At 38.7% G+C, this 21,667-nt stretch overlaps 1 protein-coding gene across 4 annotated transcripts in view; it reads left to right on the top strand.

Moving 5' to 3' along the window:
* The window catches only part of PLCB4 (phospholipase C beta 4), a gene marked incomplete at its 5' end in the record, with an annotated part of 81,100 nt that overhangs the window by 17,245 nt on the left and 42,188 nt on the right, over positions 1-21,667 (top strand). For 2 of the 4 annotated variants that reach the window (XM_080342933.1, XM_080342931.1), the window contains 12 exons: positions 2,865-2,946; positions 4,059-4,159; positions 4,776-4,833; positions 9,654-9,762; positions 11,397-11,607; positions 12,241-12,334; positions 12,979-13,058; positions 13,530-13,614; positions 16,154-16,244; positions 17,165-17,260; positions 18,778-18,878; positions 20,572-20,607. In XM_080342933.1, coding sequence (XP_080199059.1) covers positions 2,865-2,946; positions 4,059-4,159; positions 4,776-4,833; positions 9,654-9,762; positions 11,397-11,607; positions 12,241-12,334; positions 12,979-13,058; positions 13,530-13,614; positions 16,154-16,244; positions 17,165-17,260; positions 18,778-18,878; positions 20,572-20,607 — 1,144 coding nt within the window. The remainder of the gene's footprint in view (positions 1-2,864; positions 2,947-4,058; positions 4,160-4,775; positions 4,834-9,653; positions 9,763-11,396; positions 11,608-12,240; positions 12,335-12,978; positions 13,059-13,529; positions 13,615-16,153; positions 16,245-17,164; positions 17,261-18,777; positions 18,879-20,571; positions 20,608-21,667) is intronic. The other 2 variants (XM_080342934.1, XM_080342932.1) reach the window with 1 other exon arrangement.

The following is a 21,667-nucleotide window of genomic DNA, read 5'->3' as shown; positions in this document are numbered from 1 at the left end:
AGATGGCATAAATATTCCTGATTCCTCATTAGTACAGTTGGGCATTGCAGAGTGATAAAGGTTCTTCTTCTTCTGGATTTTAATGTACTCTGGGGCATAAATCTATTTCTATCAACCTACTGTGTATGAGAGAGAAGAAATTCTGGCAATTAGTGATACGAAAACCTTAGGAGAGCACGGATTAGTCTGTTGGACTTTAGTAAATTTTAGCAGTATGAGTCTAGAACTACATGTACAGATCTTACAAGGACAGGGCATTTGGTAAGATATTTTATATCTTCAGATTTTAACACTACAGTAAATGATGACTAAAAAGGTCAGCCTTTAAAGAAACTGATTCTATTTGGTTTCTGCAACTTTCTGTTGGCAGAAAATGGATTTTCCAAATGCACAAGGTGCACCTGTTCAGCTAGAGCCTGTTTAGAAATGAGCTTTGCTCAATCTACACTTATCTCTTGAATAACTACGTTTAAAAGGATTTAAGCTAATTTAGCTTCTAACTGTGAAAAAATATATATAAAAAAATGAAAAAGCTAAGCTATGAAAAATGAGCCTTACATCTGTTTTACCGTATAGCTTAAGTTAATTTTGCAATTACACTTTTTTGATAAATATGCTTTGTATTGATTACTCCAGAGCGTCTGGAAGATATATGTTTCAATACTTAGATGGAAATTGTAGTTTTAGATAATTTCTTCTACAGTGTAGGCAGTGGTACTTCCAGTTCTAGCAAAACTGATAAATTCAGTGGAATCACGATAAAAGATTGAACAGTTTATGTGTCGGCTTGATTATTTTAAGTAATGGCTGGAAAGTGGTGAAGGTCTGAAGTAACCAAGTCGTTTAATCCATCAGCAAGCACGATAGATTCGTACCCCTCAGTCTCAAATTTGAGAAATATTTTGACTATTTATGAGCAAGTAGATTGACATGTTAGCATAAAAAGCCCCAAACCACAGTAGAACACAAGGAATAAACACCCTACGTATGTATTGACCAGTAACTCGCCTGCATCTGAAATAGCCATATTTCTTCCAAGATGTACAACAAGGGGAATGTAAATCTGCTCAGATGAAGTCTGTTCTGACAGAGGGAAAAGTAGTTTTATTCACGATATCCTTATCAAAATGAAAGTGTCATGCTGTATTTTTACAGTCTTTTCTGATTCATGCAGTCTTTTCCAGACTATTGCTTTCATTACAAATGACTGCTATGTTTGCTGTCGTCTTTGGTGAAATAAAAAATAGTTTGGCATCAAAAAATAAGTTCCCTGCAGCCATGGAATATTGGCTCACAGTTTCTGATTAATTACTTATGCTTTGAACTTGCGTTTTACATGACATTTATTATTGAGGCCCGATTCATTAGCACAGGCATATAATTTTTTACTGGGCTTGCAGATAGGTTGTAAATTGTAGAGCTCCTTGGTTTCGAATGGATAGAAAAATAAACGCCTGAAATTTTCTAAGAAGCAAGTGCCTAAAGTTAAATTCAGTCTATATTTTAGTGAAAACAGTTTGGTACTTATCAGCTTTGGAAAATCAAATAACTTATTTAAATGCCTAAATAGGGACATAGAAATCTAACTGTTGTAAGAACCTAGTAAAAAAAGACCAGGATTTTTTAAAAATATTATGTTATCATTTAGATCATCGGCTTTCTGATCTTAATTTTATTAGTATGAAGATGTTTACAGAGGCGGTTTAGAGTATTTTGGAGAGTAAAACAACTGAATTGCCATGGCAACAAATAACAGCAACAGTTTCATGTCTATCACCATGTGAAATTATTTAGTATGCATGAGATTAACAAAAAAATCTCAGCAAACATTTGTCTCATTTGATGATGAAAAGCAACATATTCTTGTCAAGCAACTGTAGAGTCTTTCCCCAAAGTGCAACTTTTGTTAGCATTAGAAATAGATGTTGCATACAGCCTTCTGTTGTGGGACATATCATTTTAGCTTAGACCCTACAGAGAGGGAAGCAGAGCTGTCAAGTTTGGATCTACTTTTCCAGAGTTAGAGGTTGTTCAAATTCATCTCAAATGGAAACAGGAATAGACCATACGCTTCCACATTAATCACACCAAATAGCTAAGCTTTAATTGGATTTATTTAATTTCAAGCGAAACCAGTTTGTCAGTCTTATGCGTGGTGAAAACACTCCTGTTTTGTGGAAGGAGGTGGATGTTAATCAGTTTGGTGGAAATATTTAAGTGGCAGCTGAGGCCTTCGTAAATGAGTTGTGCTTAGTATGTCCAGAGCGTGGATGTTCGTAAGGTGAGGGAGCATTTGAAGGGAGGAGGGAGCTCTGCAGCTGGCAGCGGAGCCGGGAATGAGATTCAACATGCATGGAGGAGTGTCGTGCTGGTAGCGACTGCTTGAAAAAGAAAGAGGGAGAAAACTGCTCTTGGCAATGGTTCCTGCCAGCCTCATGGGTGCCCTGGGAAGCCTGGGTTAATGCTTGGAAAGGAAGTCACCACAACCAGGAATGGCTGGAGCCACCAGTCTCCTCACCTGCAGAATCTGCTACTTTTTAGACACAGTCATTTATCTATGCATGGGGTTTAAAAGAGCCAACAGAATAATGCTTTGCATGGCTCTGTATCCCAGTATATTGGAAAAAACCCTCTTCTGTTCTTTTAGCAGTTCATTATTTTGATATATTTTCTAATGGATAGCTTGTAGGCAGAGCACTGCTGCCCTATGAAGCTTAGGGCAGTTTTTCAGCTGAGCTATTACTTGGAAGATGCTTACATTCATCATTTGAAGCCAGAGGAAAATGTTGGCAGTAAAAGCAAAAAGAGAGAGAAGTGATTGTTTAAGAAGTGACTAACATTTCTCCTTCTCTTTTTTGTTTTAGCATTACCAGAACCTTTGCATCAGGTAAAACAGAAAAAGTGATCTTTCAGGCACTTAAGGAATTAGGTCTTCCCAGTGGAAAGGTATGTAATGATTTTGAAGAACTTTTTTTGCATACAAAAAAGTTGATGAATCATTCACGTTCGTCGCTGTGATCTAAGTTGTTTGCATCACACAAAAACATGCCTATTGTTCAGAAGTAACTTATTCATCACAGTGGGTTGTTTACTAAAACAGAAATGTAATTAAATGTGGATGACATAGTGGTCCTTAAACTGCTTAGATGAAGCTTCCTTTCTTTTCAGTTACAGACTACCTTTCACGCATTTATACAAAGTATATGAGCACAGAATATGGACGTGATTTTTGTGTGTGTGTGTGTGCTGTCCTCTCAACCACATTTCTTGGATTTCTCCTGCTCTTTGTCCCCTCCTGTTGGAGACCTGCTGTCCAGTGCTGTCCCACTCGCAGCAGGAGGCCCTGCCAACAGCCCCGGAGAGGTGGTGCCTGCTGACAGTTGCAGCTTGGCTTTTTGGCTTTATTCCCTGCCCAGGCTCTCCCTTCTTTCCTTTTGGAGCCTCCAGCCCTTGATTCTTGGCCTGTCTGCAGCAAGTGCCTGGTGAGGGGCAGCCCTGCAGGCTCAGCTCGCCATCTCCAGCCAGGGAGAAAGATGTAAATCCCCAGCTGTCGCAGTGCTTGGCACCTGAGATGAAAATGTTCCTCTCTGCTGCAGTGCTCATCTTGTTTGGAGGAGGACATCATACTGAATGTATTAATGTTAGCTCATAGCAATTTTACATACCCTGTATGAGAGTTGCTTTGCTTTTTAAAACCATTGCACCAAACCTGAGACTTTATCTTGATGTTCCTTGGCTTCAGTATAAGAATCCTGAAGTTTGTATGCTATTTTGGGGCTTTTTTTAAGCTTCAGAAGAAAAACAGAGACTTTTTCAGTTCTATGTTTATGTGGAATTAATGTTACTGTGAGGTCAGAGTATAAGCGCTTCAAACAGATCTGTGATAAAGATGGATTAAGAACTGTTTTCAGAAAATACAAAAGAGACTAGGTAACCGTATATTAGGTAAAGAGTTAAAAACGTTCTCAATTGCTTTTGCTGATCTAAGATATGCTCTTGGGAAAAGAGTGTATTAGTTCTCTTTTGCTGGATAAATGTACCTTTGCATTTTGTTACAGAATGATGAAATTGAACCTGCAGCATTTACTTACGAGAAATTTTATGAGCTCACCCAAAAGATATGTCCCCGAACTGACATAGAGGACCTCTTTAAGAAGATGTAAGTTCAAATTTAATATAATTTTGCTTTAAACTAATTTTGCCGTATTTTTAGTCCATATCTAATAGTAATAGAACAAGGTAAAGATTATCTAACCTTGAATCCTAGTAGCATCAGCAATATTTTAAGCCAAACTCAAGTCTATGTTTTTCCCCTTCCCTGTCAGACTGTTAATGTAAAAGTTCACTCTCTATTTTAGAGCAACTTTTACATGAATTAGAGAAAGCACCTGGAACTTTTTTTTTTTTGCATTGGCTTTACTAACTACTGTAATTTTAACTTGCTCCTGTAGGTGATTAACAAAGTATGTGAACTAACTAAATTAAATAAGTAATTTGAAGTTTTAAAAGTTTCGTCACTCAATTTATTCTCAGCCGGAGGACTTACATGTTGTTTTATGAAGTAATGTTTGTTAAGTTATAGGAAGTACGGGAGATATACTGTGCCAAGCATAGACAGTTAGTATGTTTTCTGTGACTGTCCATTTTAAGATTATAGAGCTACTTCAGGTAGAAAAGTAGGTGGTTTTAAAAGTATCAACAATGTCAACATGTAAATCATACCTACTGTAGCATCGTATATGAAAACTTACATTCTCTAATAAATTTCTTTTCAGCAATGGAGACAAAACTGATTATTTAACGGTAGACCAATTAGTGAGCTTTCTAAATGAAGTAAGCTTTTTCATACATTAACTACCATACAAGTCTGTCTGCAGTGGCTTGCTTCTTCCAATCTTTCCATTGCATGAATCATGTCATTATTTGCTGTGCGTTTGATCCGCTGATCTTTCCATTATGGTAACATCCAGGTGCAAAAATCAGCTCCAGCCTTGTCTGTTGTTGTGCTTTCTACATGTTGGCTTTGCAGATTGCATCTGTTGATTACTTGCTGTTGTGCTATGTTGTGTGTTATGTGTGTTTTATACATTTTACACTGTTACATTTAATGCAGTTTCAAGTAAAATACACCTGGTATTTTATTATAAGCAGTTACTTTACCTGTCGGCCACAGCTAAATATATGTGGTAGTCCTGAATAATAGGAAAAATGAAGTAGGCTTTTATAAACAGTGGTTTGATTCTTCGCAACAGTATTATTTCGATCTATTATAAATCTAAGAGCTAAGAGGGTATTTTAAGATTTTGTATATGTTTTTTTTAAATACTTTATCTGCAGAAAAAGAGGAAATATTTTTATTGCTCTATTTCCCTAATGCAGTTGCTGACAAGAGTATTTATTAATAGCATTTCTTAAAAATATCGTGAGTGTGCAAAGTAGTTCAATAATAGCGTGGGGTTTCTATTCCTAAAGCACAGTAAGTTATAGAAGATGGACTCATTCAGAACTGCAACATTAAGTACACTGTGTAGATTTGATTAGAACATACATATGGAAAATAGGCATATTCTACTTGGTTTTGTACTTGGAGATTCTTGTCATCTGGAACATGGATAGCTGCTTTATCTCTCTACATGATCTTTTAGGGACTGAGTGCATTACCAAAAATCTGCCCATCTAAAATTATTTTACTAGTTATAAATGTATTTTATATTTATAAATGTATACGTTTATATATCTGATACTGCTATATGAAGATTCAAGCAATAAATTCTCCATATATCAAATTTAGAATATAATTTTCATTTTCAGGAGGCAATGCATGCCCTATTGTTCACCAAACCTGCATTACATGGAGAAAGAGTGTTCAAAAAATGTAGATAGTGAGAAGATTAACAGCTTCAGGACTAATGGTTACACACTTGGGGCCCTGGTTCATATACCCATACTTCTCTCTATTAGCAAATTGGAGCACATGCTTAATCTTACTACTGAGAGATATTCTTTTGTCACAGCTATTTACAAAGTTCAGCATCTCAGTGTTTGCAGGACTGGGGTCATAGCTAAGGCATGTGATTTTTGTTTTCTGCATTGAAGAGAGAAAGGGTTACATTGTGATTGAAATTCTAAGTGATCACCCTAAAGTACCTCAGCCCCCCAATTCACTTGTTATGATAGATACACATCACTGCTTGAAGCACACAACCCTGTCCACACCTTAAACCATATTAGCTTCTGATTTTCTTTTTTTAGTGTTATTCCTAATTTTTCAGTAAATTACTGTTTTATCATTATTTTAAACTTGATCTCTGTAATTGTTTTAGCTTAAGGTGCGTTTCCTTGAAGCCCAAACTTCTGAAGAAGTGCTGCCAGCAATTGTAAGAACTTCCTGGCTATTTCAAGGAACTGATTACAGAATTAGAATTGGATTGTTGTGCTCTCAGTTTTATATTGTTGTAGCCGTTCTTTTTACAGAATCAGAAGTCTTATTTTATGGGCAGCATTAGAGAAAGATGCATCTTGTTGTTGTGTCTTATTGACACATTTTGCATTTTGAAATCTTGTAGTTGGCCCTTTGGTTGGTGACCAGAGCTGGGAAAAATTAGTCAAGTGATTTTATAGAGTAGGACATTCATTCTGATGACTGAAACTAATGCCTTTGGCTCTGTGCTGCAGGTCTTCTGGTCTCCAAATAGAGTTTAGAGTTTTGGTTGTGATTTGAAAGGCACTAAATGACCCAAAATCTCCCTTCTTGAAGGGGTCATCTCTGTCCCCTTGACAACTGGCCAACACTGCAATTAGTGCTGTTTAATGCTGGAAAGTATAAAAGGATTATTATCTTTATATAGGAGAGGGGAGTTACTTGGCAGAGCAATTCTTCATGAGAGTCTTTAACCTAAATCATTTTGAATTCAGTAGCCTCCAGGGCATGTTGCAGAAGCTTTAAGTGTTACGGGTTTTTAAGGGAGCATGAAGGGTACGTTACTGGTTATGAGTGGAGAGTGTGAGCTGCTTTCCTGGCGTTCTTCCAAACAGCTGTCTCTGGTTGATTTTTAAATGCTGCTGGATGACAGCTGATTTAATTGTGTATCAGTATTAAAGCTTCTGGGAAGGTTTTAGAAATTCACTTAGTGTCAGGCACTGACTATTTTGTTTAGGTCTTTTTGAAGTCAAATTTTGAAAAACTAAAATGTAGTAGAAAAGGAACTGGGCTCACTACTGGTGAGATTTGCTCCTGCTGTTCATTTGCAGTGATAAATTAATAAGTCAAGTAACTGTCAAAATGGAAATTCAGTAGTCTGACCAGGACTCATCCTTTCTCCTGGGAAGGAGGTATGAGGTGATCCTTTTCTATTCTGCTCTTTCCCACTTCCTTGCTCTCCCTCCCTCCTTCCCTCCCTTCATTCCTCTTGCTTGCTCTTCCTCCCTCCTTCCCACTCCCCTACTCTTTTTGTCTCCCTCTGTTTTTCATCTCCATGAAAGGACACTCCTCTACCTGCTGCACAGGACAAATTCAAGAAGCAAAACTGGTTCTGGTGCATTGTTAACTGCTGTGCGTCTTGGTTTGTATCCACTCAGAGAAGAGATGCATGACCAGGCTGGGAAGGCAAAATGATCTTTCTCTCTTTGAAGATTCATAGGGCATTCTTTGTCCCCACGCTTTCAGATAGTTAAGAATGTCTAGTGTAAGGGCATCCTGTCTAATACAGTAACTAGAACAATCAATACAACTTTGACAGGCATGTGTGATTAGGCCTGGGACATGTTTTCTTTCTAGGTGAAGCTTCATGCTTTTAGTTTTGATCAGCTTTTGGGCTACAACTTCCCTTTGCCAACAAGCTCAGTAGAGCAGAATGTTTCCCTAAGAGGCACTAGTAAGCATTCATCCTTTTTTTTTTAAGAAAAACGTAATCAGTTGTCAATTTTGCTTCATTTTTTAAAGTAAGGGAACTTTAAAGACACACGTTCTTTTTCAAATGGAAAATCAATAATGACTAATGATCATTGCTACAAGAAGAGTCTTTTTCTCTTAGCTCCTTACAATAATGCTGGGACTCTTTCTCAAGATGAGTTTTGCTTTATCCCATTTATTTTCTTCTGTTTGCTATGACTAACTTATACAGAGAGAGAGTAGGGAAGTGCACTTGTCTTGAGTTAAGAACCTTCCCTACTATTTCTTCCAATTTTTTGAAGTGGTGTATTGTCACTAATGGTATAAAGCTTGTCATTTGTCACAGTAGACTGTACAGTTGCATGCCAGTGTTGAGTTGCTGTTGTGTGCTGCTTAGCAAGTTATGTTCTGCATCCATCTGCTCTTATATCGTATTTCATCCGAGTTTTACTTAGATATCCAGACCGCTGATCTGTAGTGAATGAAACGGCTGTATTTCAGATGCTGCAGACTGTCAGTAGCATTACTTGAAAGATCCCTCCTTAATTGCATGATTGAATTGGCATTGATTGTAATTTCTTGGAATTAATCAAGCACATGCACTAAGGTATTGATTGTAAGAAAAGGGATCGAGTGTTTATTTTTTGATTGGATATTGCTTTTTTTTCTTGAAAAATGTCGAAAAGTTTACACATAAGAAATTACAGCAAATGCTGATAGTGCTGTGCCAAGCCATATCAATGCCATCCTGTCCACTCCAAATTATTGATCACCAAAATGGGGGTGGACTGTTACATTTCTGAATTCTGCTTAAACTAAAGCTTGAAAACTATGCACCTACTGGAGTAAAAGAGGGTTTTCACAGTCATATTTATTTATTTATGTTTTATTGCATCTGCTTACACGCCACTACTCCGTTTTCAGTTTTCTTTTTGATGGAGAATCAGGCACACAGTGTGCAGCTCTAATCCAGCTTGGAGAGAAACAAAATGAACATAGCACACATTAAGTGAAAACTTAAAAACTCTGAGTTTTAGTAGTGGATTAGAAATCACTGCTAAATTGTATCTAAATATTACATATATTATGAAAACCTAATATTGTAAATTACTGCAAAATGATACTGTGAAGCTCTTTTAAGTCATATATATTTATTCTAAGAAACTATACTGTTTTTTGAATAGTTAATAACACAATGTTTCTACTATTCACAAATAAACATCAGTAGTTGCATATTTCTAAATTCAGGTTTCAAATTCTGTATTTATAGCATAGCATTATTTTACTTTTAATTTTTACTTTAGCTGTAGATACTGCTGAAGATCCGCATTTTTGCAGAGGTGATTACAGTGCCATCTGTCCAGTCTGTCAGTTTACATGACCTACAAAAAAGATTAGGGAGAGAATTTACAAAGAAGAGAGATTTAGCAGTTTATTTTCAACATTGCATTTGCACGTATGCCATGTGCAGTCATTATTCTCATAAACAAGCAATAGCAATATGATTGCACTGGGGTTTTTTAAAAATACTTTTATAAACAAACTGCCTAGGTTTCTTATGAAAGATAAAGTTTGTTTTCTGTCTAAAACTAAAGTTACTGTTGAATATTCTGTAAGTTTTAGGGCTCCTTTTTGGGTTTTTTTTTGTTTTTTTTTTTTTAAATGTCCACTTCTTTCTTTCTCATCTGCAGTAATGAAATGCTCTTGGATGATAGCCATGCACTATATTGTTTTGCTGAATTCCGTTGTTTTCTAACCTTAGCATCAACGAGACCCTCGGCTCAATGAAATTTTATTTCCCTTTTATGACACAAAAAGAGCAATGCAGATAATTGAGACATATGAGCCAGATGAAGACTTGAAGAAAAAAGGTAAATATGGGAAGGAATTTAGTATTCACTGGCTTGGGGCATTTGGGGAATTCATTCCAAAGCAGCCAAACTTTAAAAAGGGAGCTTGCAGTCCTTGTGGTCAAGGGGCAAGCACTGGGGTGGCCAACCGGTGAACTGTATCAGGAAACTGATCTGCTGAAAAATATCTCCCCCTCAAAATCAATGGTTTTATGGGAGGATCATTTCCCTGATCCAGGTTGTAGTGTGGCTACACAGACAGCCATCCTGATACAAAGTGATCAGTGCACGTCAAATATACCAAGGCCATTCTGATGAGCACAGATAGCTCTGGTAAGTTGCTGAAGTCTCAGCTATTGTTTGCACAGAACACTTGCTCACCTGTGACTTTTTTCCACTAAACGATGCGCTAGGAGTGCGTATCATGTGAGATAATTTGTGCTGCTGCTTTTAAGTTCTCAGTGACCAACAAAATAAAAAATTTCTTAAAGTTGAAAATTCCATTTCACCCCATTTTTTCTTCCCCTTCCAAAACTCAGAATCAGCTGAGAGGATTTGAATAAGACCTTCCAAACAGTTCACCTCTGGCTGACACAAAGCACAGAAAACTTGAGCTTCAGTAGAGGATTTATTTCAGAAAGTGAGGAGCAGAATGAAAAGCAGGATAACCAGAGTTCTCGGTATAAGAGAAAAGATGTCTTAAACAAAATAAAAGTGGGACTCCTGCAGCCCGTGCCTTAACAAGAGCTGAGTGTTCATCCATGGCTTTAGAGAAAGCAGCCTCCAAATTAGTGCCAGATAACTATTCTTTCTAGTGACTCCTAGTGAGTAATCTGTTCTTCCCTAACCCAGATCATATTTCAGTCTCTTGGCCACTTTAAAACTGATATTGTGTTACTGATTATTCTTACTTTATCAATCGGGGGATAAATTTTAATGAGAACATTTTTTTGTATTTATGAAGCATATAACAGCAGATAAGAGAAAGGAGTTAAGAATTCTGTCCTCTGGATTACTGTCCATCCCATGTTCCTTGTAGAAAATGACTTGCTTTTCATTATAAAGAAATAAACCTGTATTTCAAACAGTCAACTTGAAAGTATCTTAGATTTTCCAAATGCTTTGCAAATGAACACATGCAAATGTTATCAGGTACACCTCCACCTGTTTTTGTCAGCGGAGTACAGTCTCTGCACATACTGCAAGCTGATTAACAGTGATGTAGCACAGTCAGGGCAAGACTAAGTATGAAAGAGGGGAGAAAAATGTACAGAAGACTGGTACATGCAAGCTCACAAAGTCCCAGAGCCCAAAATTATTGGGAGCATCCTGAGGAGATGTCACTATTTATTAGCCGCCTTCTCTCATCCTCTTGATGCCTTGGGTCTACTAATGGTGAGTGCTGGATGTCGGATATTGAGCTAGGTGGCCATCTGATTTTTTTGTTGTTATTTGTGAACACGATGGCAGGTTTTGCACCAGGAATGCAGTTACTGATCAGCTTGGAAAACTGGAAGGGGGAGAGCTTCAGTTTGCTTGCAGAAGCCTGTTTAAACATAGCTTTTGTACTAGGGTTCGTGCTCTATGAGACAGTTTGATTCCTGCCCACTCTAAATTTCTAGGAGTAATTTACCACTCTTTCTTCTTCCTTCTAGGTGTCATATCAAGTGATGGCTTTTGCAGATACTTGATGTCAGATGAAAATGCCCCAGTTTTCCTAGACCGCTTGGAATTATATCAAGAAATGGACCATCCTTTGGCTCATTATTTCATCAGTTCCTCTCACAATACATATTTAACAGGCAGGCAGTTTGGTGGCAAGTCTTCGGTGGAGATGTACAGACAAGTGCTTTTGGCGGGATGCAGGTTGGAAGCAGGAGATAACAGCCTTTAATATTTGTGAATCTAATACTGGAAACCTACATAATATACCTTGGTGTTGATATATTGCATAGTTGAATGTATAAATATATTAGTGTGGTAAATGAAAACTACATATTTAAGATGCTGTTTTTCTCAGAAAAAGCATTGCAAGGCAGTGGAATGTAAAAACTGATGTCAGGAGAGAGTTTGTGAGGAAGATAAGGGAAGTTTGATCTTAAAATGACAGCTGAAGAATTTCAGAAGGCTTTCTGCTTTGTAATTAAGAAGTTTATATGTAAATGAGAATCTGTGTATGATTTCCTGCTTTATTTCTTGAAATAGTGGAATGTGTCACAATTAACTGAGTAAGAAAATAGATTAGAAGAGTGTTACAGTGCTGTAAACATTGAAGTTCAGGTGTAAATATATTGACCCACGCATATTCTATTTAAGGTAGTATACCCAACGTTTTAAAGCAGTCTGAAATTACACATGTGCAGCTTAAAATAAATTGTAGAATACCCCAAACTGCTTCTTAACTTACTGCTCTGAACATCACAACTCAGAACTTGTCCTGAGTAGCTCACCTGTACTGAAACAATAAGGAATCTGACATCATTTTTCTTGGGCCTTTAGGTGTGTAGAGCTGGACTGTTGGGATGGCAAAGGTGAAGACCAAGAGCCAATAATAACGCATGGAAAAGCAATGTGTACAGATATTCTTTTCAAGGTAAATGCCTGAGTGCTACACCTGGCAGTAAGTCCCAGTAGAACCCCTGGACAAGGATCCATGCAGGACACCCTCCCCTCCTCAGCACCCAGACGCTGCTCTTTGTGACACACCGACAGGCTGTGTAGGCATGGTTTCTTGTCCCCAGATCTTAGGGCTTGTTTCCAGCTCGCATCATACACCCCTTGTGTCATGTCTGCCTTGCCACAGAAACTACAGGAAGCAGGCTTGTTTCTTTTGCCTCATATTTTCACATCCTGTGCTCTTTGCACCACAAAATAAATACCTTGTCTGTTGTCTGAGAAGTTCCTTAGTTGCGGAAAAAGCCTGAAGATGCAGGAGTTATTCTGGAAAGTGGAAATTCTCTCTGACAAGAGAAGATGGCAGCGGGTCCAGGGGTGGCATTGATGGGCTTGGGGTGAAGCTGCCATTGCAGCCGCTAGTGCAGTGAGGTACCCGTTGGGCACTGAGTCCAGGGTGTTGCAGGGAACAGGGAAGAATAAGCGCATAGTTTCTTGTAGTTCTCCCTTAGCATATTTGAGACTCAGCTCTGTGTTTCTCAGGGTGGAGAACAAAAAAAATCTGTTTGATTATGACTCTAATTTGATCTGTTCTAATTTGAATCCTATTATTGCATTTTATAGGATGTAATTCAAGCCATTAAGGAAACAGCATTTGTTACGTCAGAATATCCCGTAATTCTTTCATTTGAAAATCACTGCAGGTATGTGATGCCCTCGTAGGGCTTTTTGTTTTGTTTTTTAAAGCGCAATGTATGAGAGAGAAGATAAAGTTCAAAAAGACTATAATTTGAATATAATTGAGAACTGTGTAGGGCTATGCAGGTATACTGAATGTCACTTGGAAGAGACTGTGCTTTAATATAGTAGTCAATCTTTATCTAGCTTAGTACTGGCAACATTTTTATCTGTGGTAAAGCTGTGAAATATATTTGGATGTTCCATTAGCTGTGTTGGATACAGTGAATCTGCATTATTGGTCTTATTAAATTCATCTATGTCAGATAATGGACTTTTATTGACAGTATAATTACAGTAAAGTAATACTTCTCACTTGAGAGAAAGTGGGCAGTATATAATTTAGGATGTCTACATCACTTAGTATTATTCTATTTTGCCGAGTAATAGTGGTTTCTTTTTTATATTTAAAAGTTAACCAACTTTATCTTTTCCAGCAAATATCAGCAGTACAAGATGTCAAAATACTGTGAAGATCTTTTTGGAGATCTCCTGTTGAAGCAGCCTCTAGAAACACATCCAGTATGTTATATTCTGCCAGTGCTTGTATTTTTTTATACTAGCTAGATTTAAAAGAGATTATAAACTGGAATCATATCACCCATACTACTGTTCACTGCCAGTCCTGTGCTTTTAAAAATTTCTAGTGATTTTGGGTGTCTGCTTTTTGGTACAAACTTGTCCTTATCTGATTTGTTTAATCTCTTCTGCACAGGGCTCTGTCAAGCAGCCTGGGGAAATCCATCCCCTTGATGTGTGATGTAATATCAGCACCTGCATAAAATACACCACATACATTGTATTTGCAGGTCATGCATAACTCTGAAATTGCCAGTCACTGTTGAAAAACAATTAATTATAAATTGCGTGGTCTCAGCTGAGGAAACCTCTTCCTTCAGCTGCACTCTGCATGCTTTGTGCTCCAGGTCAGGTCCTGCAGTCTAGGTGGTCCCCACTACTGCATTAAGAATTAAATTAAGCATGAAGAGTTCCCTGCAGCCTCATTTGAACCATCAAGTGCACTGTAATCTGCATGCACTTCACTCTCCTGCATGGCAGGAGATAATAACAGACACTTCTTCACAAACACAATATTTGAGACTTAGTAGCTTGTTACCCAGTGTTTGCAGCTACTCCTCCAGGCCTTGCTTACTCTCCTGCACAATGTGCTCAGTCTGCCAGCAGCCACCCAAAGCCTGCAGATGCTCTTTAGTGCTGCGGGGACCATGGCACGGAGGACTCTGCCTTACCTTTCAGCTCCTGTCCATGTGACCTCTGCAAAGGGGCCTCCTGGCATTATCATCTCTAGAGCTGTTTCTCTTGGCTTTCCTTGTGCTTTACAGGGACAACAATGCCCAAGGTTCAGTGAATATTGGGTTGTTGCCCTGAAAAGTGCATCCCAGAGAACTAAATCTGTAGTGTTCCCCTATGATGTGTGTAGCACCTTGCCACGTTCCCCACAGAAGACAGCTTCCAGCTGCTTTCAGGAAAGCCTAAAGTAGAGCTGGCCAAAGGCTGCCGTGCTGCTATCTCAGGGCCCAGTATTTAAACCTCAGCTGCCTGTACTCTCTAACACTACTGATCTTTCTGCATTTTGTGTCCATTCCTCCTTGTGGGTGAATTGAGTCCCCAGCTGCTCACAAAGCCAATGTTGCAGAGATGGCAGGAGGAGATTGAAAGGTGTATTTTATGAGTGCTTGTTTTCTGGTACCTCAACTGGAAGAGGAGGGCAGGTTTAAGAGGGACATGTCACTGGCAGAAGCAGATTTGGTTTTAAGTAAAAGCAAATGTTTGTCCAAACGAGCATCCAGCTGTGCCCTGTGCTTAGGGATGCGGACTGGCATCCTAGAAGCCCTGGGATAGATGAACTCTGCGGCACTGACATCTAGTGGAATTACAACCCAAGTGCTCTCAGAAACAATTGTGTTTTCTCTTCATCCAACATTCTGATCCATGACTGAGCTAGCTTGGTGCTTGTGGATGATCCTTACCCTCCTGCAAGGAGGTTTGCAGCTGTTGTTGTAGGATTGGGTTGATTTGGATTTTTTTGCTGGGTTGTTATTTGTCACCTCTGCTGCTTTTAATTGGTTTCAAGTTACGGTGCTTTGTTCTTTTGTTTCTTCATCCAGAATGCTGCTTCTGCATAGCTCAGTGTTGGATTTAAGGATAAGACTATCTGAATATTTCTTCTAGGAATTTTTACTAGTCCTGGAAATATCTTCTGTTCTTGTGTCATGGTTCACTAGAAACCACGGTCCATTATAGCAGCAACTCTCTGTATAATATTTTTAGCAAGTGTGAGGTGGAAAGGGTGATAATTACTATTCCCAAATCTCAATTACCATTCCAAATCCTCAATGATGTGATGGGACTTAAACCAGAACATCTTACACTTTGTCTCTTATTATTTGTTCTCTTTCCCCAAACTAGAACAGACCTTTTAGTCATTTCGCCTTGGGTATGTTAAACTTGCCATTTGCCTTTCACAAATACTGGAGATGTGGCCCTGTAGCCATACTGGCAAAAATAATCCTTATTACCTAGCTAAGGACTGGGCAGTGTTCCATTCACCAGTGCCAGTCCATTTCTACTCTGTAAATATGCATGGGCTGCCTCACTTGCATTGTTACAGCTTGAAGGGACCATAAAAGGTGACTTATTTAGCAATCAAGCAACTAAACTGTGACTTGGCGGTGCTTGAACTACAGGGGGAGATGGGAGGTAAGATGTCCTCTGATGAAGAGTTGTAGTCACATCCCTGCCCACTGCTAGACAGGAGAGATCAGATGTTTTGCCCAGTGCACCTGAGGATGGTGTAGGCTGGAGATCAGTGTACTGGTTTCAGCCAGCAACATTTCCCTGAGCACTGCTTTCCCGTGGGATAGGGAAGAAGCAGAGGAGACAATATAACTACAGTCACAATCCCTGTCAGGGTTGTGCCTGAAGTGGCACTGCTTGTTCACTGCCCCTTACCATTGCTATCCTCAGGTCAAAATCCCAAATAGGGATAGAGAGAGGCCAAGCAGCTGTTATTAAATGTTTTCTTTAAATTATTTTACAGCTTGATCCTGGTAAAGCCTTACCTTCTCCTAATGACCTCAAAAGAAAGATTCTCATAAAGAATAAAAGGCTGAAACCTGAAGTAGAAAAAAGTAAGTAAAGCTGTCAAGTATTAAATTAAACAAGTCTGGCTCGATATGAATAGGCTCAGTTACTAAAATTTCCAAATTGCTTTTACTTTAGTGTTGGAGTAGTTTGACTTGTATATAAATGACACTTTGTTTGCACTTGCTTTTCATTTGAGTGCCAGAGTGTCGGCCTTGATATCATCATGTAGCATAGGCATAGGTAGACCTAGAAATGTAATCCTGAGACTTCTATCAGATTGCTGCTTGAGCTAAAATATAACAGGTAGAATCTCTTGTAAATTCTGCCTACGCTGGCATGTTTACATTGCTCTGTTTTTCCAGGATAAGCATAAAATGAAATGGAATTTCAAATTGCTGTTCTTGCTATTGTTACTAGTTCCGATATTTATCTTCTTTCAGTAACAATAATATTGCTATATTAGTTTCCAGTATGGCTGTAGTGATAACCCTGGTCCTTCTCCATTCAAAGATAAGCATGGACACCCACCACCAACTTCAGTTGTACATGATTGTGTTCATACTGTCTAAGTGAAATGCACATGGGAACACGATTGAGAATCTAAGTACTTTGCCTCCATTTGCACAGAGCAAGTACCACAGAGATAGCTGTCCAGTTATTTTCTGAAGAAGTAATATGATTGCTCCAGAGATGTTTGCAATCTGTGGAGATATTTTTCTTAACTTCAGTGAGCTTTGGATATAGCCCTTACTGACCGCTTTTCACATCTAACAACTCTGTATGACTAATGATGCTCTTACTTTGTAAAATTTTATTGCTAACTGAAAACTTAATCTTAGAGAACCAATTAATTAGAAGTAGCTCTTGGGATTAGAGAATCAACGAGGATTGTTCTCATCTTGTGTTTTTGAACTACAAACTGTTCTTGTCATGACTAATTTATTTTTATTTTTCTTATTAACAGAACAGCTTGATGCTCTGAAAAAGATGATGGAGGCTGGGGAAACTGCAGCTCCTGTAAATATCCTAGAGGATGATAATGAAGAAGAAATAGAAAGTGGTGAGGATTTTATAGAGAAGGGCTCTCAAACATTGCCTGTAGTAAATCAGTAGGCCAGCATGAGCAGCTAGGATGCATGTTACTCACCTGCCTGTGATCTAGCAGCAGCAGTAAATCTGAGCTCAGTGCAGGACCATTTTTACAGTCCTCCAGCCTTACCATCTATCTCAGATACGTACCGCAGCTGCTCCTGGCTCTGGGGCAGGCTGTGGTAGGAATGTGAGCTCCCTTGGTGGTACTAGTGGTGATTCTCAACTTCCACTTACTGTTCAAAAGTCATAGAAGAGCATCAAGCAAGTCAGATTTTCACTGTGTGTGTATGTGTGTGCGTGAGAGAGACTGGAAAGCTATGATCTTTGCTTTGAAAGCAGATTTTGTCAGTATTTTTAATGCTTGCGTCAACATCAGATTGGATTGTTGCATTACACTTTATAAGGATAAAACAAGGGATAGGATTTTTCTTGCCAAACTTCAGTTATGTTCAGTGTAAACATCTGGATCTGAGCTAGTGATGTGGAATGTGTTTATAGCCAACAGAGTAAAATAGATGTATCTAGGGTGTGATTCACCTGGTCTGCTTTAAATGTCCACCTTCAGAACAGGTAAATCATGTGTTGCCTGTACCAAGGTGCTGGCCTGTGACCCCTGTTAAACTGAATGGCCCCGCTTCAGCCTGCCCCTTGGGTCCCCTCCTTGATTTGTTTTGTTTTTTCCTAGCACAAAGCCACTGCTGTTGCAGTCAGTAGGGGGCATCATGAAGTGTATTCTTTGCAGTCGAAATCTGGTATCTGTCCTTACACAGCTAAAAAAAGACTGAAGTACAACAGTTAATTGGAGAGCCCTCTCAGTATCTTTCTTCAGGAGATCAAGGAGCACAGAGGAGATTCTGCTGTTTTGGAGGCTAATTTCCATTGGAATGCTTATTTCTAATAGTGCTCTTATTGTGGTGTGTTATTAATTGCGTGCTAGACTACCAAGAGGCTCAAATAAGTATTTTCTAAAACTGTTTAAATTCATATGAATAATGTGATTAATGATTTTGTGTCTGTAAGAGACCTTTTTAGATTCTTTTGAGTACACTAGGTTCTGATGGAGAATCACCTTAAAAGCAAATTAAAATGATTCCCTGTAGTAGGGGCACGTAACAATGCACATGAGAAGTCTGGACACGAGCAACTTTTTACATCTTTATTTAAATAACTCTGTCTTCATTTCTTGTTATTTCCCCAAGCCTATTGGGGTTTTTTTGCTCTCTTGCTAAGCAAATTATACTGATTCCTTCAAAAATGCCCTAAATGAATTTTTTCTTACTAACCATGTCAAATCTGTAAGAATCTCATGCCTTAGCTGAAATTTACTACTAATGTTTGGAAGTCTAAAACTCTGGATTTTATTTCTGTTTTTAAAAAAAATGCCCAAACCAAACCTGTGTATTCAACTGTCATTTGTATCATATCTCTCACAAAAGCAGCAGTTGCTGTGGTTTTTGCACTGATCCGTCTTTCTTTTCTGTGCAGCTGACCAGGAAGAAGAAGCTCATCCAGAGTACAAATTTGGAAGTGACCTTACTGTCGATGATTACAGTCAAAAAGAAGCTGTTGCCATCAGTGTCAAAAAGGTGGGATTGCTTCTTATATGTTTCTTTGGAAGCTTTCCATGGAGGTGGGTGTAAAAGCCACTCTTGTTTTCTGGAAGCATCACAGCACGTGTTGTCAGAAGGTCAAACACAAGATCTTGACCGGATTCCTAACCTTCAGGTTCACGAGAAGACAAAATATTGTAGCTGAAAATACTCTCTGCTTATTCAGATAGAATATTCTTTGGGGAAGCAGAATCAGTGTGTAGGGAAACAGTATACAAGCAGAAAACAGTTTCCTGCTTCTGGTATTTTACTTTGCATCTCGGTTGCAGAGGCCTAATATGAGGTGGAATATCAGCTTCCTCACTCAATATTTTTTTGCAAGACTGCATCCTGTGTCTTCATTATAGGCATTCCATGGGTCGTTTCTTATTGTTAACTCTTAGAGTAGATTCTCCCTTCTACCTGCAACAATGAAGACAAAATAGGATGATCATTCCCCAATGGGATGGTGTGGCAGGGGGGCTATTCCAGGGAGCCAGCTGGCAGACAGGGTAAGGTCCTCTTTGTTCCGCTCATGCCTGATGTAGTACAGTTTATCAGTTTGTGCTCAATAACTTGAATATTACTTGACAGTAATTAGATACGGGATATTGAAATTCCAGACTAAGGCTGCTCTGGCACTGAAGGTATTATTGCTGCTTACTACAGAACAAAACCTATATGTGAATGCTAAGATACCTTATGAGATCCTGCTCCTCTGTCACTCAAGTATTTTGGCCACTTCTTCTCTCCTGCCTGGCTACCTTTGGATCTTACTCCACATAGAAGTATAGGTATGGAAAATCTTCCATAGTACAGGTTGCCCTTGATAGTATTTCTCTAGCAATATCATGGAGACATCACACCTGCCTTCTTGATAACTTTTCAAGTCAACATCTTTGCTTCTTCAGGACTTTTATGAATCTTCCCAGTGAAGTATGGTTTAATGTCTTTGCTCTAGGGCTAGATTCACGTAACTACCTGAGTGTCGTGGGGGTTGATTTGTTTTTGTTTGGTGTTTTTGTGGGGGCTTTTGTTGGGTATTAGTTCGTTTGTTTGTTTCAGATTAGTTACTCATCCTCAGCATATGCCCTTGGGTAACTTCTCTGCTTCTTTGCTGATCAGTGATTTGATCCTTATTCTTTAGAGACGTACATCTAGTGCCAAGTCAACATTTATCTGTCTTAAGATTCTCAGTAGTGGCAGCTTATAGTTAAAGATAAACAGCGAACTGTCCCATTGCAAATAACATTTTGAGATAGGCCTTTTCCAAATGTGAGCATTAAAGCACAGTTTACAGCAGTCTGAAGCCTTAAGTTTTCAGAGCCTGGGCAACTTGCATATCCAGCTCAGATGATCTTTTATGTTGTCTGGGTGTGTCATTCTTTCATTTTTCTCTGAAACTTCCTGGCCTTGGCATCTGGTGATAGGACTGGTTTGGGCTTAACTGTCTGCCATCCTTCCTTTTCCCATTGCTACCCAGCTGTTGAATTTCATATCTGCTGTATGCAAATTTGAAAGAAACTGCAAATTTTTGCAAGTGTATGGGACAGATGAGCCACACAGGAAGGTGGAAATGGGTATATTTTTGCTAAATGCATTAACTTTTCGAGGATTTTTTTTTTTCCCTTATGAGAGTGTTTCCTATTGCCTTTTCTTTGGGTAATGTATATGTATTTTTTTCCCTTAGGCTGTTGAAGATTCTGAGCAAGAAAACAATAAAAAGGTGACACATAGGATGTTATGTAGTTTGTTTTATTGCTTTATATATAACATACATATTACTTACCATGCATTCTCAGTGGTACAATTAACAACTTTATGCTCAGTTTCACTGCCCCTACAAAGTATTTTTGAAAGTGACTCTTACCTCCTTTTCTCATCTAGGGTATCTATCTTCTGCTGCACTTTTATACTGGGGTTAGGACTGCATGACTTTTGCCTGCTTTAGAAGCATCTGATCACAATCTCAAATGTCATGCACTGGGAAACAGCAGTTCTTTGAATGGTGTTGAGATGTATCATCCCTGCTGCTTTTTTTTCCTCTTCCCTTACCCTGACTGCACGTTGTTTTCCTCTCTTTTTCCTCCTTTTGCTTTCCTTTGGGACTTCTGCATTTATCTTCTCCCAGGAATCCCTTCTGTAAGACTCTTCCCACCTCCTTCTGCTCTTCTTCTTCCTTTTCTTTTCTCATGAAAGCTACTTCTATTCCTAACCACAGTTTGTTTCAGTCAGTGTTGTTTTGTAAGTGGATTCTGCTTCTTTTCTTGAGGGGTGGGGAGGTGTAAATAATGTAGAGAGATCAACTTTATCCCATTGTTTTCTCGAGCCTCTAAAAGGATCCTGTCCTGTTGTAACCATTCCTTTGTTTCCTTAGACTTTAAGAAAAATTCCATCCTTACCCCTTTCCAATTCATAGTTTTAAAGTTGTGAACACTGCAAAGAGTACAGCCCATTTGCTTTATGAATTATGGGTCTGCAAGTAAATAAAATAAAACAAAACCAATGACCAGTAGATTGTCTTAGAACATTGTCTTATAGCTGGTATGTCAGTAATGCAGTCATACAGCTGTAGTCTATAGGGTATTATTCCCTTGGCACTAAGGATGCATAGACCCTTCTGACTTCCTTTTCACTGCAGTTTGTTATATAGACATATATGGATCAAGAGAGGAAAATATGTTTAGCAATTCTGAGCAGTCAGCAGGAGGCACATTGAAGGAGCCTGGTTTTTAGACGATGGGTGCTCAGTTCTTCCTGAATTATTTGCCTTCCAAAAATGAAGA

Source organism: Nesoenas mayeri, assembly GCF_963082525.1.
Source record: "Nesoenas mayeri genome assembly, chromosome: 3".
In the NCBI taxonomy this organism is placed as follows: domain Eukaryota; kingdom Metazoa; phylum Chordata; class Aves; order Columbiformes; family Columbidae; genus Nesoenas; species Nesoenas mayeri.
This window is presented reverse-complemented; position numbering and strand designations above follow the sequence as displayed.